At 52.9% G+C, this 24777-nt stretch overlaps 1 protein-coding gene, 1 long non-coding RNA gene and 2 other non-coding genes across 6 annotated transcripts; 3 read left to right on the top strand and 1 right to left on the bottom strand.

The window, feature by feature from the left end:
- The first annotated feature begins 78 nt into the window (after window positions 1-78).
- LOC116745800 lies at window positions 79-5786 on the top strand. The gene is made up of 4 exons (XR_004347555.1): window positions 79-534; window positions 1090-1188; window positions 1644-1744; window positions 3220-5786. It is a non-coding gene; the product is annotated as an uncharacterized LOC116745800 (long non-coding RNA).
- LOC116746482 lies at window positions 1485-1562 on the top strand. The gene has a single exon (XR_004347739.1). It is a non-coding gene; the product is annotated as a small nucleolar RNA R38 (small nucleolar RNA).
- LOC116746481 lies at window positions 3031-3114 on the top strand. Its single transcript, XR_004347738.1, has one exon. It is a non-coding gene; the product is annotated as a small nucleolar RNA R38 (small nucleolar RNA).
- Window positions 5787-6399: 613 nt separating the features above from the next.
- On the bottom strand, window positions 6400-23695 carry ST6GALNAC2 (ST6 N-acetylgalactosaminide alpha-2,6-sialyltransferase 2). Of its 3 annotated transcripts, none has more exons than XM_032616842.1 (9): window positions 20806-23695; window positions 17502-17562; window positions 14394-14486; window positions 13584-13752; window positions 12996-13134; window positions 11383-11486; window positions 9586-9669; window positions 8190-8289; window positions 6400-7187 (listed from the first exon to the last, which is right to left on the bottom strand). In XM_032616842.1, the coding sequence occupies exons 1-9, from the start codon at window positions 21472-21474 to the stop codon at window positions 7020-7022; spliced, it is 1587 nt and encodes a 528-aa protein (XP_032472733.1). In that variant the 5' UTR covers window positions 21475-23695; the 3' UTR covers window positions 6400-7019. The 3 variants fall into 3 exon arrangements, with proteins under 3 accessions (XP_032472733.1, XP_032472735.1, XP_032472734.1); XM_032616844.1 differs by having other exon boundaries at window positions 14394-14568; window positions 20806-21157; XM_032616843.1 differs by lacking the exons at window positions 6400-7187; window positions 8190-8289; window positions 9586-9669 and adding an exon at window positions 10528-10909.
- Window positions 23696-24777: the final 1082 nt, after the last annotated feature.

Genomic DNA, 24777 nt, shown 5'->3' with positions numbered 1-24777 from the left:
CTAACGCGGCCAACCACCCGAGACGAACTCGCCCCGCCCCAAATAAAATCCTCAGAGCAATTAAGAACGAAATCCGGCAGGGCCTCAGTTCCGTCAACCGTTCCTCTCGTGAAGTCCCCTCGAGTTTTCTGAGACCTCCACCGCCCACCCAGTCTCGGCCAGGGACACCCTGTTCACTCAATAGATAAATGACTTTGTGGACGAGGCGACAGTCCACCTTCGTTTTCTAACGGCCGTGGTTCTATACAGAGCAGGCCTCTCACCCCGGGCTCTCTACTGTCCCTGGCGGCGGCCACCATCTAATCCCGGGTCCAGAGCCGCGTTGAGGAACGCGGCTGCCCCGCAGCGGCGGCTGTTTGCACTACATTTCCCATCAGCCTTTTCTCAACAGCGCGAGAGTTCCGGCGAGACTGCCGCGAAGACTTGCGCGCAGGCGCGGCCCTTCTCTCTTTTCGGCCTCGGTCTCGTGGCGGGAAGTCCTGGCGGCTTCAGGCTGGTCCGAGCTAGGCCGGCAACCTCGGACCTTTGGCGGCGGTAAGGCTGCGGAGGTGGGAAAACGGGGTCTTTCTTGACACGGCGCTAGCACACTTGGCCGCCCCCTCCTTGAAGGAGAAATAGTGACTCTTAAGCCTGGTCTCCCCCCCCCAGTAGGGTGGTTGGGAGGATTCGCTGAGATAACTGGGAAAGCGCTTTCCAAAGGGCGCGAGTGTTCATTAGTGAGTGGGGAGAGCCCAAGCCCACCTTGGCGTCGGAGCGGCCCTCCTGGGGGAGAGCGGCCCTTCCGTATTGCGCAACTCCCGCGCCCCCCTCCCCGGCCTCGCAGACACCCATGTGCTGAGCTCGCAGCCCCGCGGCCTTGGTAGGTCCCCAGGTCTTTACACGGGTCAGGCTGACAGGGACGGTTCTCAATTCACTTCAGGGGTGTTAGCGGCTGAATACTTCGCTTCCTCCTCGAGTGCCTTGAGGACGGCCGCGGTCAGTTTTTATGTAGCTCCACAGATGGTAACTTGGGGGATGGTGGACTTTGGAAAGCCGTAGGCCGTAGTTTTACAACGACCCTTAACACGCTCATGTTTTCGTTCCCCATAGGCCTTTGTTTGGCAACTGCAGAGACGGTGAAAAGCCGACGTGCACGTTGAAGCTTAAAACAAGCGAATGGAACCCTGAAATGAGTAAGAATGGATGCAGGTAAGACCTGGGGGGGCACCAGAAGTGAGAAAGGGGAGATGGTGTGAAGGCCTACCACATACCGCCCCTTCACACTCTGTTCTCAAATCTGAAGTTCGGCTCTGTGAATCTGGGTTGGCACAGAGGTCCCGTTAGGGTCCTGCCTAGAATCTAGAAATGAGGATGGCCTGAGCCAGCGTAATCGGGGCCCCTAGGTGTCACTGAAATGAAAGTGGATGCCGCTGCATACAGGGGTGAAAGGAAGACTTGGAAAATGAGCTTTGGTTGGCTGGGATTTAGAAATGTTTTGTTACTGGTTGAGCTGAGGTTGATTTGAAGTTATCCCTGTCTGAAAGGACATCTTTTGTGAGGAGCTCTGACTTGCTTAGGTTCAGCTTTTTTAAACACTGTTGAGAATCAGTATCTTAAGTTGGTTTCTGTTAGAATGAAGTGTGTTATCCGTATTTGTCTTTTAGGTTAAAGATGTTGGCTGTGGACTTGGAAAAAAGTCACATGAAAACCATCGTTCAAAGATATTGAGTGTAAGGATCTCTTTGTGATGAAATTTCTATGAATGGTAAGATTTTTAGCTCTTTCACAGAATTGCATAGGTTATGATCCCTTTAAGTATTGGTCAGTTAGATTCTGAGATGTGTGGGTCTTCCAGGACTATTAGTGGCTGGATAAGAGAAGTGGTATGGAACTCTTTGCTAGACCCCTGCCAAGCAGCCTCACAGTATCTGTTACAGCCCTACATGAGGTAGATATTTTCCCTGAGTTGCTACTAAGTAAACCGAGACAATGAGTTCACTCACCCATAGTTACGCAGCTAGGTGTTTTTTTGTTTTGTTTTTAAAGAACCATAAAGATATAGCTAATTGATTTTGGGAGGTGGGGGGGTGTTATTATTACTATTAAGCTTTTTTTTTTTTTTTAATTTAGAAAATGTCACTGATGTAATATTGTCAGTTGTAAAGAGGTGTGTCTCAACCAGATTGTAACAAAATTACCACAGCTTATTCCAAAAGAAACTATTAAGCTTTATTGAGGTGTTAGTTGAACAGCTAGTTACTGAGTTAGGCCAGTGGTTCTCAACTTGGGGTCGGGGTGCGCTGGGACGCAGTAGGTACCCCGAAGTACCCTGCAGTGCACAAGACAGCCCCCACGACAAAGAGCTACCCACCCAAAGCGTCGGTAGGTTGAAATCCCGTGTTAGACTAACTTGACAGATCTAGACTCTGGTCTCAGCCTGTTACCAGGTGACCGCACCAGAGCCTTATTTCTTCAGTTTGTAAAAACAGGAATGGTGCTTCTCAAACCTGGCTGTGCACCTACAGAGGTTTGAAGTAGTATACATGTTCCTGGACCCCACCTCTGGCCATAATGAGATGGCTCTGGTTTAAGAGCCGGTACGGAGGAACAGTTAGATGATCTGATCTATTTTTAGCTCAGGGATTTTTATGACAGCAAGATTATAGTACTGGCTGTTTTTAAGTAGCTCTCAGGGCAGATCTATAATCCCTGTCTTAAAGCACTGAAAGCCACATGGTTGCTCTGCAGTATTGTTTTGCACACAGAGGTGAGTGAAGGAGAAATGACCTTGTTTGATGTCGATTCCTCTTGGCATCAGGTACCCTTTGTGCAGCTGGCCTTCAGCGGTCTGGCTGAAAGGAGTAATCCTCACTGTCTCAGGCATTTCACTGACACCAGAAAGACGCTGGAACATATATACCATGCTTGGCTGCTGGACACTTTGTGCTAAGGGAGACCCTGGCTTTAAAAGGACAGGAACTGTCAGCGTGTCGGGTCTGGGATGCTGGGTACAGCTAGGCACAGTGCTGCGGGCTGGCTGAGGGGTGGGAGCTGAGTCCATGATGATGTGAAGTTATCCCTGTCTGAAGGCAAAGAAGGGCCTTTCTGTGTGGAATTTGTATATCTGAGACTCAGTTTCCCAAGTTTGTTTTTTTAATGCCTGATTTTAAAGTGAGCTACCTGAGAGAGATTGTGTATATCTTCTTGAATAGGTTTTTCTTTGCAATTTCTCCTCGCCAGGTACAGTCTCAGCCTCAGTTTGAGGCCGAAAAGGATGCTCCAGAACAAGACAGTAACTAGCAGCGGTGCCGTTTCAGCTGCCCTGGACCCGAGGTGGAATTTCTCTCGTGTGTGTAATAGAGAAGATCTTTGGAACAGGCTTGGGTGTTCTTTCTGCTTCCCCTGTCCTGGCCTTTGAGTTGTGCTGAGTGGCAGGGAGACTTTGGCGTAGGTTTGTCTTCTTCGCTGGGTGTCTGCAGTGAGTGAGACAGAATTGAACTGCTTTGCCTGAAGCAGGTGAAACGATGATTCTTCTCGTGTTTGTAAGCTTTCTCTTTCGTCTTACGTGTCCCAAAGAAGCCCCACAAGCCTATGATGGTTAGTTATCCCCGTCTGAAAATCTCAACTGAGGGAAAACCATCTGTTCTGAGGCTTAAGGGGCTGGCCCTGTGCTCTTAAAAGAAGTTCAGGCTCTAAGGGATCGAATTGAATGGACTCCACAGGGAATTGTGCATACCCTGCCAAGACCCCAGTGCTAATGCATCATCCCTCTGCAGCTTGAAAACCAGTGGTGTGGCCGCCCTGTCACACTTTAGGCCCCTTGATTAATGGCTCTGAGGGCACAGGCTATAAGAGGTGGCAGAAATGGGCAAGTGGCCCAGATTTGGTTTATACTCTTATTGTGGAATGAAAGAGTGCTTATCACATATTTCAAGAAAATGAATGCGCTGTTTGAAACAGACGGGAATGGCGGTTGTATGGCAGCTGTGGCAGTGAGAACACTTCAGGACTATCTGACCTTTTCCCCTTGCACCGTATCCTGACATTCAGGAAAGACGGTACAGTGGCACTAGCAGAGCGATTTGGTCTCCAGGTGCTTTGTTAACACCAGGGAGCTCTCCTGGTGTTTGCTCAGCTCTGTCTGAATGGCATGGCTGGCATGTGAGCGAGAGAGTAGCAGAGTGGAGCTGGGCTTTGTTCCCATTTAAATGCCAGGCTTGAACTGGACACAGATTGCCTTTCTTTTCTGTTGAAGTTGGGAGGTGTGTGCAGCTCTTTATACGTAAGGTCACATATTTGTTCGGTCACCAAGGAAGCTATATTTGGAGTGAGATTTAAAGAGCCTGAAAACCGGTCCAAGCAGCTTATAGCTGGGAGTAAAACAAAGCAAAAGGACGTGTTAGCAAGTGGGAAAGTCTACCTCCTGGGTTATAGCCTGCTTCTGCGTGGACTTGACTGCTCTGTGGGACCCAAGTGAACCTGTAGGTTTGTTTCTGTTTTTGTTTTTTTTTAAGCTGCGCCGCACAGCTTGTGGGATCTTAGTTCCTCAGCCAGGGATTGACCCCTGGCCCTTGGCAGTGAGAGTGATGAGTCCTAACCGCTGGACTGCCAGGGAATTCCTGAACCTGTAGGTTTGACTCCAGAGGGGGGTTGAATATAAATGTGGCCAGCACTTCATGGCCGCTCTTTACTGGTACTGGCCACTTGCCAGATTCTGCGTCCTCAGATCACAGTCTCCCGAAAAGGGGAGTCATCTGGGACCCCCACCAGGCTGCACTGAATTGATCTGGTGGTGCCTTACACGCACACACATGCACGCACGTGCATAATGACTGATTGCTCAGAATGAGTTCCTCTAGGATCACCTTTTTTTCTCTAGTTTTTTCTTTAAATTTAACCTGAGTTTTGGGTCTCTTAGTTGGCTGCTGCATCAAATGATTCTTTGGTTTTTTTGTTTTTTGGTTTTTTTTGCGGTACGCGGGCCTCTCACTGTTGTGGCCTCTCCCATTGCGGAGCACAGGCTCCGGACGCGTAGGCTCTGTGGCATGTGGGATCTTCCCATACCGGGGCACGAACCCGTGTCCCCTGCATCGGCAGGTGGACTCTCAACCACTGCGCCACCAGGGAAGCCCGATTCTCTGGTTTTATAGGTTGCCTCCCAGTGATGCCAGATGGGATCAGCACAGCCCCAGGTGCTAGTTGCTAACGCCTATAAAATACTACCACCCCCTTCAAAGGAGAATCATTTAAGAGTTCTTTGGACTTCATCTTCAAAAGTAGCCAAAGAATTCAAGTGACGGGGTATCCCAGAAAATCTTTTGCAGTTAGTGAAATCAGGGTATAACTAAGAACATTCAGAATACTGCACACAGTTTAGGTGATCTTGGTACAGTGGTGGGACAGCAGTGATTACAAAATGAAAGTAATTAACATGTGCATGCTCTGTTGGGGAGACTAAAAGGAAAGAGGTGTTCAGCCCAGGAAAACATTTCTCAGTGGATTTCCTATGAAGTCAAGGTGTCTTGGGTATAACTTTGAAACAAATTAAAAAATTTTAAAACTGACTTACTAGCATTTGTGGATTTCAGATTGAGACACGTGTAAAAGCAGTGTTTATTCTCTGACTCAGCATATTCTTTTCTAAGTGAAAGTTTCAGAATAGTTGCAGGTAACAGGATGCAATCAGATGTTTTGGTGTTTATAAGTTTCCCACTAAATTGTTCTTATACTCCTCTAACCGGTTGACAGGTTTTGGTAACTACAGATGTGATGGGAATAGGGAAAAATAAAGTATGGATAAAAATGGGTCCAGGCATCGGGAAGCTATGGTTTCTCAAGTAGCTGCTTTAGTCATTAAAGCCTAAATGTCCGTTCACTTAATCACATGTCTCAATTTCTGAAGTAGCATTTTGATTCATCCCTTTTGTTAGGTGTGCTGATAGGATCGTCCCTTCAAAACCACAGACCCAAGGGCCAGGTTTTGGGCAGGGAGGCTCTTGCCTACCAGACCTGTGCAGACATCCCCCCGTCCCCTCCACTGCCTTGCGGGGTAGGGTGTAGGAACATCAGACTAGACATCAGGACAGTAAATCCCAGGGTTTGCTTAAGGGGTAGTATGGTGATAACTCAGTTGGTTTACACTTCTAATAGAAGCCCATGTAATCTAAAATAAAACTGCCTGTATCAAGTCAAATTATTGAAGCCGTGACGTTTAGTGTCCAATAATGAGGGTTCATTACCCAGTAATGTCCTTTTGGTGACAACGTGGTAATACATTTCCAATGGGACTTTCTCTAATCAGGGGCCAGTAACCTTCTGCATGGTTGACTCCCATCAAATTCCCGTGGTTCTTGGATTCTGAATTCTTTGTGCTAAACACCCTGCAGGATGCACTACTTTCCCCAACACACACAGACACAATGGTTATCCACCATTTATGCAGTTATCTAGTTTCAAATCACATTTATCGGGGCAGAAGTGAGTCGGTCCTGTTCTCAGAAAGGCTGTTCCGACATGGCCTTGAGTTGAACTGCTTTGGAGTTTGCGTGAAGCTGGACATGCTAGTGGGAGGATTTGGGCTGAGAAGCGTGCGTTTGCTTCTACTGCTGCTTGATCTTTGTTAGCTGAGAGACCCTGAGCCGCTCCACTGACCTCCTAGTCACCTCGTGCCACTGCTGTCTTGGGAACGCTCAGCTATGAAGGATGCCTGCCTCACGCTGGTGAGGGGCAGTCTCACCTTGAGAGTGTTATCTTCGGTTTTAAAGACAAATCCAGCAGAGAGCAGTCCGTTTCTTCTTGGCCAGGGTTGGGATGTCTGCCTCAGACCAGATGAGCTGAGGACAGGTGGGGTGTCCCACAAAGAATAGGCTTCAGTGACAGTCACACATCCACTCGGTGTCCTCTGTAGGGAAGAAGCGGGGGGAGGGTCAAGGACAGTTGGAGCCCCTCTCAGGCCGAAAAGACCAGAAGGCAGCTTTGGCCACTTGAGGGGCCCAGGGCCTCAGCTGTGCAAGAACACAAAGGTCTTGGGTGCTTCAGGGTCAGCGCTGGTACAGCCAAAGGATGCCAGCCTCGTGCAGGTCCTTCCACAGGGTGGCTTCCAGGGACAGATCATGGTTCACGTAGAATATCAGTGGCTTCTTTATTCGTTCGAAATAGTGGTCAGAAAATTTCTGGTAGTTGCTTGTGATGAATCCATAGGCACTAACCTGGACGAGGACAGTCACTGAGTTAGCATTTATTGCGCTTCCACTATGTGTAAAGTGACGTGAATTTAGAAGCCATGTCCCCCTTCCTTAGCTGCCTTGTGTTGTGTGAAGGTGAGGATAAGCGGTTCTCGCCCACATGTTAATACCCTGAACTGTGCTCTTTCTGCACATTTTCTCACTCAGCCTTACAACCATCTTGGGTAGATATTGTCCCCATTTTACAAATGGGGAAACAGGCTTAGAAAGGTAACCAGACATGTGTCCCCCATCACAAACTAGTAAGTAGCTGGGCTGGATTTTGAACTTGGGTCTGTGACACCAAAGCTGTGATGATTACTGTGCTCAAGATAGAGGCAAAAAGCCCCTTACCTCCTATTCTAGTGGTGACTGCAGACAAGAAGCCTGCTGTTTAAAACGGGGAAAAGGTGACCAGAGTCCAGTGGTGCCTGGCCTCAGTTCTCGCGCTGGCTTCAGTGTTGGTCACTGCCTTTTCTTGAAAACCGCTTCTCAACCTCTGTCTCCGCGCACGTCATGTGGGCACCACCCCACCGAGAATGTCTCATACGGTGATTTCAGAGATTCCTTGTGTGGTTGGCTGCCCACCTTAGTTCTAGAATGTCTTCTCAGAAAGATGTCTCTGCCCACTTTTGTTGAGAAGATTTTGCTTTCACAAGAGCAGCTGGATGAAATGTGCCTTAAACACCATATGGAGCAGCTGCCCTGGGGCAGAGGGGGTGAAAGAAGCCAGCCCAGGGGAAGGTGGCTGTGATTGGGAACTCAAGGCTGGCACTGTCCTATAAGGGACCCTGACGACCACTTCTGCCATCCTGTTCCCGAGACCAAGATCACTCCTGCAGCTGGGGCCTCCTTCCCCCACAGGATGGAGGCCCAGAGTCCCAGATCTGGGCCAGCCGGCTTCATGTAGGGAATACCATGGATCGAATTAGGTTCCATTCAAACCTACTTTGCTGCTGTGGGCTCCTGAGAGGGAAGACCTCTCACCTGATCACAGGTATGCAGTGCTGTCAGCAACATGAGGGCTCCAGTACTAGGCATGTATAGGCCTCTGAATTTTGTGTTAATCCACTTGGATTTCAGAAACCTGGAATCAAAAAGAGCCATCAGAACTCGGGACTTTGGGTCTTGCACACTAGCTAGCTTGATGGTTGTGCCATTACACCAATTTGGTTGGAAAACTGCAGACATTTCCTGCCCTTCTACCCGAACCCATCCCCTATTTGGGAAAAGACCAAATGAACTATACACAAAAATCTTTGGTTGAGATAACAAAGAGGAACAGGTCCTCCCAAAGGACTGCAGATGAGAGCCTTCCCCTTCCTCCTACTCTAGAAGCCTGAATCCAGTCTAACTCACCTTTCCTCTCTGCAACACGCTCCTGCACCACAGTGTCTAGGGCACAGGTGGCCTAGTTAATTAGCCGGAGATCTAAGCTTCTACCTCCAGACTTTGGCCAAGCAGGAGCCACGTATGAGGACAGAGCACGCAGGTCCTGTGACTGGAGGCACCGGTGAGGTGATGCATGTGTGTGTGCTCACGTACACACATTCAGAGACACCCAGAACAGTCCAAAAGTGAGGCCACAGTATGGTGACCACAGGGCTTGACCTCAGCCCTGGATTCTCATCTAGGCTTTGCCAGGCAAATCACCTAGCCTCTCAGCCTGGTCTTCCTCTGTTGAATGGTCTTCAGTTTGCCTCCCCGACCCACCTGCCACCCCTGGCCTGCTCTGTGTCTTCGGACGCTAGCCTCTGGGCTGTAGTGGGGCTTCTCAGCTGCAGCACTAATGTTACTCAGGGACAGATAGTTCTTTGTTGCAGGGGCTGAGGTCTCGTGCATTGTAGGATGGTCAGCAGCAGCCCTGGCTTCTGCCCACTCGTGGCACACACGCTTTCCTAGTGACAACCAAGTGTCTCCAGACCAGGACAGTTGACCTGCCCCCTGATGAGAACCACTGGTAGGAGGGGGGTGGGGTTTGAGGTCTGCAGGCAGGTGTTCCCCCGGCTCCTCCCGTGGTCTCCTGTGTTTGAGCTGTGATCAGGCCCGCAAGTGATGACAACTCGGCTTCTAGCAGTCCCAATACAGCCCCACATCTATGGTCCCCCCATGCCCGACCTAAGGCTTTCTGAGCTTTCCTAGTAAGGAAACCTGATGAGTTCCGTCTCCATTTCCCATCTACCTTGACTGATAGGACACCACCTCCATTAAGGTATAATACTCAAAGTAGTAAGTGAGGCAGTATAAGTGCTTGCGGCATCCTCGTACATGGCCCCGCTGTGGGTTTAATCCTTGGGGGGATAAAGCCGGTGCTGCCGGTGGGTGTGGAGCCAGGGGTGGGGGTGAAGCAGTTCTTCCCAGCACCACCCCTACCCCCACCTACCTCTCTGTCAGGTAGCTGATGAAGTCTGGATGGAGTAGCTTGAATTTGCTGGCGGAGGCTTCTGGTCCAAAATAGGTCTGAGGCCTAGGACCCACGATAGAAGTGGGCAGAGGGGCCGGTCCCGTACGGCCCGTTGGGGAGTGAGGAGAGGGGAAGGGCGCCAGGACGGTGGCGGTGTGTGGACCGGTAGGGGCGGGGCTGGACGTAGTAGCGGGAAAAGGGGGTGTAGAAGGTGGCGGGCAGCACCGTGGGGACCACGTGCGGCTTCCCGCCCACCAGGACCTCCAAGGGCGGGGTGTACGTGAGAGAGGAGGGGGGTGTGAACAGAGCGGGAGGGGTCGGGTAGGAGCAGTTGACCGGGTGGTGGGCAGGGGGTGGGAGGAGAGGGAAGTAGAGAGACTCAGCGGGGGCGCGCTCTTGGTTCTGGGAAGGGCAGGGGAAGCACTGGTTTTGGGGGAGTGGTGAGGTGGGAGGCTGAAAGAAGGGGGGCTCCTTAAGGAAGTGGGGCACATAGGGGGCGATGTAGGGCGGGATGCGCCGAATGGGCCCGATGTAGGAGGCCGAGGGTGCAGGGCTGTAGGATGGGAACTGAGCGCCGGGCACAGGGGGAGTTTGGGAAGAGTTTCGAGAGAGAGATTTTAAGCCAGATTGGGAGGGAGATTTGGAGGCGGGTGGAGTGATGTTTTGGGCAGACCCTCGAGGCTGGACATGAGGGCTAGGGGTCAGGGAGGAAGACTGGGAAGAGGGCTGTGAGGCATTTGGGGTGGCAGGTTGAGAGGGGGGACGGGAGGAAGACCCCCGGGTTGGGGACGGGGAAGGGGCTGAGCCACCGGCGCTGGCGTAGGGCTGCTGGTTGGTGTGGTTGGATCGGGACTGGGAGGGGGACTGGGAGGGGGACGGATTAGGGGTGTGGGAGGGGGAGCTCATTGGTGTTGGGGAGGCTTATGTCTGCTCGATGTCTTTGAGCCAGCCCCCCCAGAGCCAGTCCTGCCCCGCATCACAAAGCCCACCCTCATGACCAGCTGCAGCATTGTGAGCTCTTGCAACGGATTGTTAGGTATTCATGAGGGGGGTGGGGCACAGGGCAGGGCTGGTGGAGCCCGGCCTGGCCTCTGAGGGCTTAACCCCCAAGGAGGCCTCAGAAGCTGCTCTTTCATGGTGGGTGAGATGTCCTGGAGCCACCGAGGTGGGAGGCTGGTCATTGTCACGGGGGTGGCACAGATTTCTAAGGACCTGACTCAGGGACAAGAAGTTGTCTCAGCACCACAGGGAGGAGGTTTAGATGAGGACAGGACATGGTTCAAAAGAGCTGGACACAGGCCTGCTGCCCAGGAAGGTGGGGGAGAAAAGACAGAGGGCCCTTTGTTCCCACTTTGCCGGACACTGGGCTCACATCGCCTGCTCTCCCATTTCATGGGCAGTCTTGGGAGGGTGCCCGCCAAGAGGAATGGAATGGATACTGGCCCCCACTCTTGGTTTCCAGACACAATGTGCTGGACAGGTCCTGCGGCTGCCACTGGCTGGGTGGCTGGGTTGTTTGTGGGGACAGCAGCCCGAAGCTGAGGGGCCAGGCCTGCCTGCTCAGAAAGGAGCCCCTCGAACCTACAGCCCACCTTGTCAGGAGGGTCCCTGGGGGACCAGCAGCGTTACCTAGGCTTTCCTGAGGGTAGGAAAAGAGCTTAATCTTCTAATGCTCTGTTGAACTCGGGGGTTTTCTTGCCGCCTTCACCCCCCTTTCCCATCCGACAGTGGACCCTGGGAGCATTACCATGCCCTGCCCCCTGCCTGGCTGCTCACCTGTCCCCTTTATCGGGGCCCTCAGGGACAGGCACACCTAGAATGGCCGATCTTAGCATCATGTAGTCGCGGATGTCTGAGGGGACGAAGATATAGCGCAGGTCCTGTCGGAGGGACAGAGAAACAGCCGCAGTGGGAACAAGACCACGTCAAGATCCTGCTCAGAGTGGACCGCTCTCCGCCCAGTCTGTCTGCCCTGACGGGAGCATTTCCCTCTTATGCCTGCAATTCCCACTTTCAGGTACCCTGCTGGTTTCAGTACTCAAATCCTTCGATACTCTTCCCTTCAAGAAGCGACGCTTAATTGCCATCCCCTTGAGTGTGGGCTGGACTTAGTGACTAATAAAGTTTTTCTAACGCGTAGGAAAAAGTGGAAGTAAGGAAGGGTATGTGACCTTGGAAAGTGGGTCATAAAAGGCACTGGAGCGTCCTTGCTCTCTGGGATCGCTCACTCTGGGGGAGCAAGGGCTGTGAGGGAGCCATCTGAGCTCCGGCCAGAGGCAGGCCTGAGGACTGCAGCCCCTGCCCGTCCTGACCGCGACCGCTGGGGGACCCTGAGGAGACCCCGCTGAGCTGCTCCTGAGTTCCTGACCCATGAAAACTGTGAGATAATCGGTGTGTGTTGCTTAAAGCTACTAGGTTTGGGGGTAGTTTGTCATGCAGTTATAGATAATGCCTACAGGTTCTGTGGCTACACCAGAAGTGGAGCTGTCCCATGTTGTTCTGTCACGAGCTGAAAGAGACCTCGGTGCACAGACACTGTGGCTAGGACACCCCTGAATTCCCTGGTCAGAGGAGGAAGCGTCTAGAAACTCAAACCAGTCCTACTGAGCATCCCAGAACCCTTATCCTGGGACCTCCCCGCTGCATGTGGTAACCAGCCCGCTCTAGAAGCGAAGCACTGTTACAGCCACCAGCTGTGGCTGAAAGAACCTGGAAGCGGCAGACAGACTCAGATTCCAGTTCTCCTGCTCCGAAGCTGGGGCTCTGGGCGTGTTTTCCTCGATTGCTCGGCTGAGCCTCAGCTTCCCGCACGGTCTGCTGTGAGCCCTCAGGAGGGCACACATCATTCTTCTAGTGGGCAGCGTGAGAGATGGAAACAACCCTGCACTGCTGTCAGAGGGGCTTGGATTTTGATGATTCTGGCTGGGTGGTGGCCTTGGACACACCGCCCTCTGGAAAGGGGCTGCTGTGATGCCTGTATCCGGTGCTGGGAAGGGGGGAGGCACTCAGTAAATACTGTGTGTAGCCTGAGCTCTGGGTGCGGGGGAGTCTGGATTTGAATCCAGCCCCACCGCTGCTTTACTGACTGAAGGGGCCCTGAGCCTTAGTCTCCTCACCAGTAAGACAGGGCTGGCGTGGCCTCTGTAAGTGCCTGGCATTCCATAAGCTTTCAGTCAATATTCATTCGTGTTCCACCCCAGAGTTGTCCTGAGCCACCTGAAACCACAGGGCGCCCCTGCCCAGATCCGCCCCTTCAGTGGCTCCATTGCGTGGGCCCAAGACCCTGGCACAGCCTCTCTATGCACTGGGCTGGGGCTTGGGAACCCTGTGGCCCACCCCTCAGACACGGGTTGGGAAACAATGGCACCGACTGTCAGTGGCAGCCTCACCTGTCCCTGCGGCACAGAGGTGAAGCCCAGGTTTGAGTAGGAGATGAGGGAGTTCTTCATTGTGTTTACAGTGAAACCGTAGAAGGAGGTCTTGGTGCCCACGTCCTTCTCAAAGCCTTTGATCACAGCACCATTGAGTCTGGTCCAAACAGAGGCCCATCAGCCTGCTTGTGGCTACACGATGCTGCGTGTTTACTTCCATCCCCAGGGGGCCTCACCTGTCCCTGTTCCATCCCCAGGGTTCTGTCACTCCCTCTGCCCACAGCAGCCCCAGTGCCCGGTCACTAGCCCCATCCCCACAACTCGGGACCTGAAGGGATGCCTTGTGAAGTGGACCAAGCTGACCCTGGCAGCTCCTTCCACCTGGATCCCCTTAGCCGACCACACCCTCGCTTATCTTCAGGGCTTGTTTGCATAATGCCTGTCTGCCGTTACAACTGCTGAGCTGCCTGAGGCCACTGCTGCCTTGGCCCATGCCCTCACCTATGATGCTCCCCCCCCCCCCCCCCCCCCGCCGGGGGGCTGCCTGGGGACCAGCTCTCCACCCAGCTCCTCTCCTGCTTCCTCCCTGGCCCCTGCCCCACATACCTGAACACGTAGTCATGGGCATCGATGTTCTGACCCTGGCGGGAACCATTCAGAATGCCTCCATTACCCACCACGGCACACCGGATGCAGCCCGGAAGCAGCTCCCTGGAGACAGCAAACAGCCTGGTGCTCTCAGAGCCATTCAGGAGGCTTAGGGTGGAGGCGATGGCTGTGGGTGTGGGACAGGGTGGGGCACCACGAGGGGTCACATGGGTCATTGGGGCCTTCCCAAGACTTCCTGGCTCCCCACCTGCCCGAGGCCTGACACCAGCCCCTCTCCAGAGGCACAGAGGGTGGAGGACAGTGAAATGCCAGTGGGAAGAGGGTGGTGGGGCAGGGGGTTTGGCTGTGCCCTCAATCATCTCAAGAACTCATACCAGTCCTCCCAGGACCGTGTGTATTCCCAAAGAAAATAATCGGAGGCATGGTGGGGCGGGGGCAGATTTAACGTGGAGGGGGCTCTGGGCGGTTTCCCACAGCAGCAACCATCCACAGGCTGTTTGAGGCCCCACAGCCGCTGTCCTCGGCCACCTCTGGGCACTGGCATCTTTCACACCAGGGAAGCCCCAGGATGGTGAGAGCCACTTGCAGGGGCAGCCAGGCCCCTCTTCTGGACACTGTGGTGCTTATAGAGATGAGGGGGGAGGGAGTCAGGAGTCGCACAGCAGGGGTGTTGAGCCCTGAGGCCCGCCTGGGAGGAAGAGGCAGGGGGTCCACATCTTGGTGCTGTGAGGGAGGAGAGGCCCATTCCGGCACCAAGGCCAAAAGCAGGAACAATGGACTAGTTGAGGCCAGAGGACTGCAGGCTACCTTGGCCGGAGAGCCCCTGCCAGCCATAGGGGGCTTTGTGCCGGCTCAGGCTGTCCCAGAGCTCCTGGGTGAAGAGGTTCCCTGACAGCAGCACTGGAATGGAAAGATCAAACAGATCCCGGAAGTGAGGGTGCCGTTGAATGGCGAGATAAAGTGGGTGTCGACAGGGCAGGTTCTGTGGGTGAGAAGAGAAGAGGGCTGTTTCTGGGGGTTGGGGTGGGCAGGAGCCACCGGAGGACTGGGAGGGAAGCGCCGCCCTTCTCCCTCTAGACTTGGGCAACCCCCCGATCTGCAGGCCCAGGCGGCCTGTAGTGCAGCAGCCCAGTGGGGCTGAGAGCTTTCTGGATTTACCCTGCCCAGCCCTTCTCCTGGATGCCACATCTGGGGCCTGATGGCTCTGGCCTCCTACAACTTCACCTCACACTAGGGGGGAACTTTGAGGCATTTTCCCACAAATGGGTAAGACCTGCCTGCCCTGTAGTGGAGGAGGAGGTCCAGCCTGGGCTTAGGAATCCGTCAGCCTGGATCCAAATCCTAGCTCTGGCAGTCTTTGCCGTAGGATTCACGTGGAACAGGCTGCTGGGAAGACTTATGACATGTTTCTGCCAGTCGGTGCCTATACTGAATTGAAGAGTGTCCCCTCCCCCAATTCATGTCTGCCTGGAACCTCAGAATGTGACCTTATTTGGAAATAGGGTCTTTGCAGGTGTAATTAGTAAGATGAGGTCATACTGTATTAAGGTGGGCCCTAAATTCAATGACTGGTATCCTCATAAGAAGGCATGTGCTGATGGGGGCAGAGATTGAGTGATGCAGCTACAAGCCAAGAAACACCTGGAGCCTCCAGATGCCGGAAGAGGCCAGGAGGGATTCTTCCCTAGAGCCTTCAGAGGGAGGCTGGCCCTGCTGACACCTTGATTTCAGACATCTGCCCTCTAGAACTGTGAGAGAATCCATTTCTCTTGTTTTAAGCCACCCAGTTTGTGGTAATTTGTTCCAGCTGCCATAGAAAGCCCTTGAGGGCCTCTGCACACAGCGACCTTGAAGGAGGGCAGTGTACCAAAAAGACCTCAGCTCCATCTGCCTGCAGCCCCCATGTCAGAATCCTGAACAGCCTCGGCTTGGGTGGAGCTGTTCTTCCCACTGAAGGGGGCTCTTTGTTGGTTTGATCAAAGGACAATGCAGGAAAGAGCTGTACAGTCATTTCTGCTCTTATGTGACATATGAGTGCCTAAAAATCATTATGCAGAATCGTGCAACCAAAACCACAGGGCTTTGGGGGAAAGGGATTAGCAGCGCAACACTCAAAAACTTGATCAGTGATGCATAAAATAAGAATGTGGGTAAGATAGGAGCAGTTTTACATACATTTGCTGGTTAAGAAATATATAAGTACTACTAAAAATATGGCACTTGACCTTGGAAAAGACTTGACATTTGCTTGGGGATGTGGGTGTCGGAAGGGTGGCAGCTTGGGAGTTTTCGTGAAGTGGTGGAAAGCTGGTTATAACGTATGCGATGAAGCGGATGGCTATCTGAAGTGTGCGTGTATGCCTTTTGTGTATTCCTACATGGCTCCCTTTGGTTGAGTGTGGTTTTCCGCATTTACCAGTGTTCTTGCTGACAAAATCACTGAAAACACACGGAATTTGGATTATGCTCATATTGTTTACTAATATAGCAAATCTTTATGGAACAAATTCATGTCTTCAAAGCAAGCATTAAGCCGAACTGACAGCGCTAATTTCACTACTATTCGGTTTATCATAGGGATGTTTTCCAGGGCCTTCTTTACGAGGCTCCAAGAGAAAAATCTTCAGGTCTCTGTATCTGGAAAGGCTGCACTTTCCTTGGGCAGCTGGCTTGCTTTTTACCTCATGGACAGGGTGGCAAACTTTCCTTCTTTGCCGTGGCCACTAGGAAGCTAAGAGCCGGATATATAGCCCATCTCTTACACCCTGTGGCATATTTTTCATGCACTTATCTGACGTCTAATTTTCCTCCCTTTATTTTTCCTTTACCTGCTTCTTCATTTTATTCTCTTCTTTTTTGCCATGTCATATGTGTCCGAAAGCCACCTCAAATCCTTTTTTTAAACGAGGTGGGGAAATATGTCAATTAGCACCAAGCAGCTCAAGGTGAAAAGGACTTTAGGAAAAGTAAAGGTGACATGACCAAGCACTTATAAGACCCTCGACGCCTCTCTTCAGCCCGCTGGCCAAGAGTCCACCCGGCCTCTGTTATCAGGAAGGGGTCCCCATCACCTGCCCAGGGCTGCCTACTCTGTCTCTGACCGCTCAGCGGTCACTAAGTCTTGCATGGGGTGAAATCTTGCTCCCTGAGGCTTCAGTTAACAATTTCCAGTCTCTGGGGCATTAAAAACAACTCTTAAACCGGAATCAAGCCAGAATTACACAGTCATCACCCCTCCCAACCACAGCACGCAGAGGGGGTGTGGCCGTATCGCTCAGTGGTTCAGAGCCAGGCTCTGGGGTCGAATGAGAAGCTCGAACCCCTGTACCACCTCTTCTCCATGAGCGACCTTAGCCTTTCTGCGCCTCATTTTACTCATCTGTAAAACTGCCTCACAGGCTTGCAATGAGGCTTAAGTGAGAGAACTCACATAAAACGCTTGAGACGGCCTTTCAGGCCACAGTCAGCGTGATCTGTTATAGAGCAGGGCCTGGAAGTGCTCAAACGTCTTCCCAGGGCTTGGTGTTTACTTCATGGTGAGCAGTTTAAATGTGACTTTTACAGTAAAAAGACATTTTGAGGAGTAGAATGTAAAGGTCACAGGACTTTTAAAGACAAATCGAGACTTCCCAGAACTTTTCAGCTGGCTATACCCCAAGGAGTAAATATGGAGTCACCCTTCTCTGCTGTTAGGGTTCAGGGAACCTCCGTGGTCAGGTCTGAGGAGCCCTGACTGGCTGGCTGCTCAGTTCTCTGCTTCCTTTGGGGGAATGGCGGTGGGGGGGGCGGTGGTTCCAGAGTGCTCCCGCCATCAGGCTCCTGAGAATGTTCTCATTTGTGCTTCTCTTTCCCCTTTTCCCCCCAATGCTAACTTGAGAATGTGAGAAACCGCCCCAGGGTAGCTGGCCCCAGTACCTTTCTCGTCGTAGAATTCGATGCCTTGGGTCCAAAGAAAGTTCCAGACGATGTGATGTTCCTGGGGGAGAAGGCAGAAGTAAAGCAGGGATCTCACCTGCCCCTGGAACCTGCTGTCTGGCTCTGTTAGCTCTGGAGGCTGACATTCCATCAGGGTCTGATTGTTTTTTCTGTGCTCTGATTCTTGCCCATCCCTCTCTCTTTGGGCACACAAAATACTGTCCTATTATTATGCTCTACCCAGAAACCAAGAAATAAAGAAGCCCCTTGGCAAGCGGCTGAAATGTGGAGTGTATAGGAACAGTGAGGTGGTGGTTAAGAGATGAAAATATAAAATAGGAAAGATTGCCAGCCCCCTGGGATTGTGACCATCTGCGGGGTCTTCCTGCCAAAAGGCCCCAGAAACAGGTGTTAGATCCCAGGTGCCTTGGGCGCCCTTCACCTGGTGAGGGGCATGGGTCTGAAGCCTGACTCCGTGGATTTGTGTCCCAGGATCTCTGGAAGCTACTGAACTTCTTGGAACCTCAGTCTCTGTGTCTGTTCAGCTGGGGTAATCATACAAGTGTGAAGATAATCACATTGAGACAGGCTGGGACCTGGGGGCCTTTGCTGCAGTGCTTGCACGTGGACAAACGACCCCTCGAGCCACAGAATGCAAAGAAACTTATAAGGGACTAAAAATAGCTGGGTGCGTGTGCAAATGATGAACAAGATACAAAAAGACCAAAACCTCAGCAAAAGCAGCGTGTCGAGGAAAAGCAGGACACTGCACATGTACCTGCACAGGTAGTACCACCAAGGGGGTGGGCACCTAAGCACCCCCTCTGGCCCAACGCCTGGACCCATTCCTACTGTCACCCAGTATAAGGAACCAACTCGCGCCCCTCCCTCCCCCAGGGAGCAAGCAAGGGAACCTGTTACTTGTTTTCGCTTCCCCCTACTGCAGCAGGGGCCCCAGTAAACCCTTGCCTGAACTGTTGGGAGGTGCAAACACAGAATTTATGTTACCTTACATAAAAAGCCTGCCTTCGGGTTTGTGAAAGACCATGGAGGAGCAGGCCAGGAAAAGCAGGGTGATCCCTTCCCCCACCTGTCCCTTGTGCCCCAGAGGGGCCACCCACATAATCCTGTAGTTCGTCTTTGAGGAACTGGGACTGTGGTGCTCAGCCTAGGTGGCCTTCGAGAATCCTAGGGAGCTTTTGCTCCCTCCCCAGTGATTCTAACACGCAACCAGGCTTGGAACCTGATGGAGGAACTGCTGAATTGGTGGAATAGAGACAGAAGGGACGGAGTTGTGGGGCGGGGCTGGGGAGCCCCCCAGTCCAGTTTTGCTGCTCTGAATTGCCCCAGCCTCAGGGAGGCCTGCTCCTCTCTCCAGAGCACCCCTTACGCTCACAGACTTCCCCCAGCCCCTCCCACTCCGGAATCCATGGGCATTTACACACCAGCCTGGGAGCTGGGAAGGAGTGGGGAAGGGGCCAGCCCAGCTCACCCGCACCCCTATGGAAAATTTAACCAGCTCGAGGAGAAAGGAGGTCGATGTTGTGCAGTTTTTCATAAAACTAAATTTACTCAACTTAGATCATATTCTTAGGAATTCTTCGCCCTAAAATAGCCTTTTCTTTCACAAAATAATGTTCACGGTAGATGGTAACTGGCAGGTAACTGGCGTCCTGTAGTATCCTCACCGCCTCCTCCAGAAAAAAACAAGTCTAGAAATCCAAGCCCAGGAACTACTGATTCAGATTCTTCTGTGAGTAAATTCCTGAACCGATTCCACTCTCTAACCTGCAAGGAGAGCCCCGTCTCGGGTGTGGTAGGCCTGGTCCCAGGGCCTTGCTTCCCTGGACTCTCCACTGTAGCCAGCCAGGTCGGTCTGTTTTTGGTCTCCAGTTGGGGAGGTCGCACAGCCTGCTGTCCCCGCCCAGATTTCCATCCCACCTGCCACCCTGCTTACCCACCTCCTACCGAGACTGAGTCTGGACCTGGCCCCTGGGGTTTAATTACAGCACAGACATCACCAAAACAACAAGGGTATGGACAGGTTCTTGGGTTGTACTAGGTTTTTGAAAGATGAAAGATCTTTAAAAAAAGCTTTGTTGAGGTGTGATGGATGTTCAGCAAACCTCATATTTAGAGTGGTATTAGTTACTTTCAACAGATGTTCAAGTGTGTTTCAAAACATCCTTACATAAAACTGACAAGGATCCCCTTTCTTAATACCCTCAATATTCTCCGTCCTCCTTATGCAATTTCTGACTCCAGGGAGATGAAATAACTTCAGGTATTGCCTGTTAGAGTACCTTTTGTTCTAAAGGGACGGGACTTATCATCAGTGGCAAGGGTGTTTCATATTGTTTGGAACTTTGGGTGGCTTCTGACCTTGTTTCCTGATAGCAGACGCTAATTTTGATTTCATTGCCTTATTCCTGGAGCAAGGTTTAGTAAGGACTGTGCCGGTGGGAAAGTGCTGGGAAGGGAAAGACGGGCCCCGCAGGCCTCAGAAATCCAGGCTCTGGGCACAGCTTGGCCCACCTTCCAGAAGTAAAGCTAAATCCTTTTGAGGCTTCTTCAGTAACTGGAACCATCACCTAGCAAAGGCAGGCTCTCAGATTTCTCCCCCTGGGGCACAAATGAAAGAAAGGTGCCCACGGTCGGCGAAAGGGAGCGGAGCGCAGGAGGAGGCTCAGGGACGGGAACTTGGATGGAGCCCAGGATGGGCCCCAGTTCGCCGATCGCGCCCGATTGCGCCCAGACGGTGCTTATCAAAATAAACGGAGCAGAGAGCCGGGAGTTAAGGGAGCCCGGCGCGGGGAGGGCGGGGACCACAGCTAGAGGGAGAGGCGACCCGCCGCATCCCGGCTGAGGAGCCCGGCCAAGTTGGAACCGGGAGACTTGGATTCCTGCTCCCAAGGAGAGCTTGAAAAAAACGTGACGTTAGCGAGGGACAATGGGTGGCAAAAACGGGACTGTTTTTAAAAGATTCAGGTGTCCTAGCCAAATCTGGACAATAGAAAGGGTTTCTACTCAGGGCCGGAGGGAAGTAAGCGTAAGGTTGTCGGGAGCGGATCGCCGGTGCGCAAGGGGCGAAGCTCCTCTCCGACCCCGGCAGAGGCTGTGGGGCCCCGGCAGCACGAGTTTAACGCCGGGGTGGAGGCTCTGGGGACAAAGGGCCGCAGCCCGAGTGCCCGCGGCAAGCCACCCCGGAGGGCGGCCCAGCCCTGAGCTGGGCGCCCCAGCCCTGAGCTGGGCGCCCCGCGCGTCCCCTGCGCCCTCCAGACAGGTCCCGCGCGGCAGCCCCTACCTGGCTCCGGTCAGGGGCCCCGGGTACGACTCCACCGCCGAGGAGTACAGGGCGACGAGGATCCCCAAGCAGACAACCGCGAACAGGAGCAACAGCCAGAAGACAGGGACGCGCGGGAGCCCCATGCAGCCCCGGCCCGCGGGCGCCCCGTCGGCCGCAGTCCCGGGCGGAGCGGAGAGTCCCGGGTGGGCCGGGCCGGACGCCTGGACTCTGTGGCCCCTCCCCGCCTATCCCCGTTCTGCCCGCGCCGAGCCTCCGGACGCCGCCGCACTCTCGGGGCCTGCGCGACGGGTCCCGGGGGCTGGGGGGGGGCGGAGAATGTAGCGCCGGCGCCGGGAACTGCAGTGGCCCCGCCGGCGCCCAGCCCGGGGACACCGCGAGCCGTGGTTGGGCAGGGCGCTTCCCGGTACCTTCAAGGGCGGGCGCGCGCGGTCCGGGAGCTGCGGGGCGCGGGGAGACGCTGCCACCTGACGCGTGGGCTGCGCACTGCGCCCTCGGGGGCCCCCCGGCTCGCGGCTTCCCGACGACGCCCGAGGTCCATGGGAGGGGCGGCGAGGATGGAGGAGCGAACACCGACAGCCCAGACCCTGGGTAGAGCTGGAGTGGGTGAGGTAGGGGGCCTGCCCGGTTGGGATGGGTGGGGGAGCTGAGGCTGTTTGTCCTCCTCATTTGGTGACCGGCTGGGGCCCTCAGTCGCACTGCCTTCCTGTTACAAACCGAGGCCAACCTGGAGATCTCAGCAGTCCATTGACACCTGAAGGGTGTAGCAGGGGATCCGGTGTCAGCAGGAAGGGCTGGGGAAGCTCGGGCACTAGTCCTCTGGAAGCAGAGCCCTTCCAGGGAGTGAACAGTAGGTGACACAGTGTATTTTCCAGTGGGCCACGTCCTGGCCTCGGAAACCTGTGAAATACCCCAGACTCCCCCCCCACCCCAACTATCAGAGCCTGCAATGACAGGGACCTAGTCCGTTTCTACCGGCTTTCTGCTCTCCCCTGTCCTTCACGTATGGGAGCAGGTCTGGGTGCAGCAACAGGTATCTGTGCACTTGCAGAGCTTCCCAGAAAGCTTCCTGGAGCCTCTGCTCGCGGGCAGGAATGGGTCCTTCAGGCTCAGTTCTCACAATTTAAAAAAATGCACCTTGCCACCCTGCTGATGGACACTACTTAGAATTGATGGTTTCGAGTCTTTTCCTTTAATCTTTATGGTTTTCAATTGCCAAAATCCCTGTCCTTGTTACTTATCCCATGATCAGCACCTTCTCCCATTTCTTCAGTGATTGATAAAGCATCAAACATATCTCTAAGCCCCCCAATTGCAAACCTATCCCTCTCTCTCGTGACAGCCTCACCTACTTCATGAAGAAGGGGAATCACTGTTGCATACGTACGAACGAGTCACCTACATACAAACAAGTTCTGTTCGGAGAGTGTGTTCTAAGTCCAGTTTGTTTCGTAAGTCCAACGAAGTTAGCCTAGGTACCCAACTAACACAATCAGCTATATAGTACTGTACTGTAATAGGTTTATAATACTTTTCACACAAATAATACATAAAAAACAAACAAAAAATAAAACATTTTTAATCTCACAGTACAGTACCTTGAAAAGTACAGTAGTCCCAGCTACATCACCGCTGCTTTTACGCTTGCTTCCGGACATCCTGGGCTTGAAATAAAGACACTGCACGACTGTGCTCTATACAGCACTGTACAGTAAAGTACACAAAGGCACAGCCACTTGTAGAGGACGCACGCACGTGACAATGCGCGCCGGACGTGTAAACTAACTTACATGATTGGACATGCAAACACATGTTTGCATCTTTGAAAGTTTGCAACTTGACGGTTTGTATGTAATGTCTTCAACTTTCCATCTTCAAACCTACGAACTTGGCCCCCACCACAGTCCAGCTTCCACCTGCCTGGACTCCAGCCTCAAGCTGGCGAGGGCTCTCCTCCTGTGTCGGATTGACCCTCCACCATCTGTGTTAAGGATTTGGATCCACCTCCAGTGCCTAAAAAGCAGTACCCCGCTCAGACCAGAGTCTCCTATCCACCATGTGGGGTTCTCCTTCCTGTCTGCAGCTTGCAGTCTCTCCACCCCTCCTCCATCTCCCAAGAGATCAGCCCTCTCCCCGAAGCTTTCTTTCCTATCCAGCCAGGACCTGGGGAGTCATAATCTAAAAGCTACTCTCTCATGGTAACCCAGATTCTCTTGTCTTCCTGGCTTTCTGCCCAGCAGAACTCCAACCTGGATTCACACTCTGATCTGCCTGTGCAGTGTCCCCTCCCCATGCTGCCTACTCCCCGGCCCGGCCGACAGCTGCTGGCCAGTGTCTTATTCCAGAGTAGAACGGTGTACACTGTGCTTCAGCTGGGCTCCCCACACCAGCCATTTCCTTGTCCTTGTCCAGCTTCCATCCTGCTCAATGGGGATTCCAGAGCGTCACCTCTTTCCTCAAGCCTCCTCTTCTCCCTGCCATACCTCTGAGAGAGGAGCTTCAACTTCCCATGCCCTCAACTACAAAGTCACCTCTGGCCAGAACTGTGAAGGGTCTGGGGTTTACCCTACGTTAAGGCTAACAGGTCAGCCTGCTACAGTTTTATGGACGCTGGCAGAAGAAACGATATTACAGGGTCAGAGACAAAGGACATGACTACTCATGACACAGCAAGCAACACAGACTTCATGAGAAGTCTTGCCCCTCAGACCCCACAAGGGTGAGGCAGAGGGACCTAGGAGGTGCCACACAACGGGTTTGCTGCACGCTCAATGGGTCTGCAGCACAGTTGAGGAACCCTGAACGAGGAAAAACAGAATCTTCTACAGTGGGCTGCAAGCAAACCTGCCCTTGCCCTAGAGGGAGGCATTAAAAATTATGCTGGGGGGCTTCCCTGGTGGCGCAGTGGTTGAGAGTCCGCCTGCCGATGCAGGGGACACGGGTTCGTGCCCCGGTCCGGGAAGATCCCACATGCCGCGTAGCGGCTGGGCCCGTGAGCCATGGCCACTGAGCCTGCGCGTCCGGAGCCTGTGCCCCGCAACGGGAGAGGCCACAACAGTGAGAGGCCCGCGTACTGCAAAAAAAGAAAAAGAATTATGCTGGAATTAAGAAAATCTGCCCTCTACTCCAGGTGGGGGCATTATCTTTATCTTCCAAGACCGGTTGCTGTCTACTAATGTTCTTGGGAAGAGTCTGAGACAATAGGCAGTTAGAGCCTCTGCTATCATGTTCAAAATATGCCCCACCCATTGAGGCCTCTCGACGTACTCATACCCATGCATCTTCACCTGCACCCCTGCAGGCTCTCCTCCAGGGAAAGCCGGCCTCCCTGCTGTGTGCTCCCACCTCTTCTGGTCTTGCTTTCGCAGCCATCTCCTCCCTATCTACAGGGTCCTTATCCTGGCCTTTGAACATGCCCCCAAATATCTCATCCTGAAAAGCAAAGCAAAGCAAAACAAAGTCAAACAAAACCTCTGTTGAGCTGACCCTCTTAGCTACCCTTTCCTTTTCATCCTTGTCCTTGGTGGGAAGTCCATGCTGTCACCATTTCTTTCTGAATCTGGTTTCTTTACCTACTTCACCACTGAAACTGTCCCCAGTGAGGCTACCAGGGCCTTCATCATTCCCAGTGGGACAATGGAGCAGACATTTTCCAGTTCTAGTCTTGCTGTGTCCGCCTCTGACTCTGAGTTTGGGAAAAAAAAAAAAAAAAGAGTCCGCCTCAGGGCTACTTTTAGGCTTTGTTAAATCCAACATCCAGCCACTTCCACGAGGTGGTTCCTGCTTCCTGCCTTTTTCCAATGTGAGTTATGCTTTCTTGTGTGGACCTGAAACAAGCAGACGGACAGATATTTCTCCAGCAAAAATGGTTTTATCTGACCTACTGTATAGCACAGGGAACTATACTCAATATTTTGCAGTAACCGGTAATGGAAAAGAATCTGAAAAAGAATGTATATATAGATATCAATA

The sequence above is a fragment of the Phocoena sinus genome, chromosome 20 (assembly GCF_008692025.1).
Source record: "Phocoena sinus isolate mPhoSin1 chromosome 20, mPhoSin1.pri, whole genome shotgun sequence".
Taxonomy (NCBI): Eukaryota; Metazoa; Chordata; class Mammalia; order Artiodactyla; family Phocoenidae; genus Phocoena; species Phocoena sinus.
This window is presented reverse-complemented; position numbering and strand designations above follow the sequence as displayed.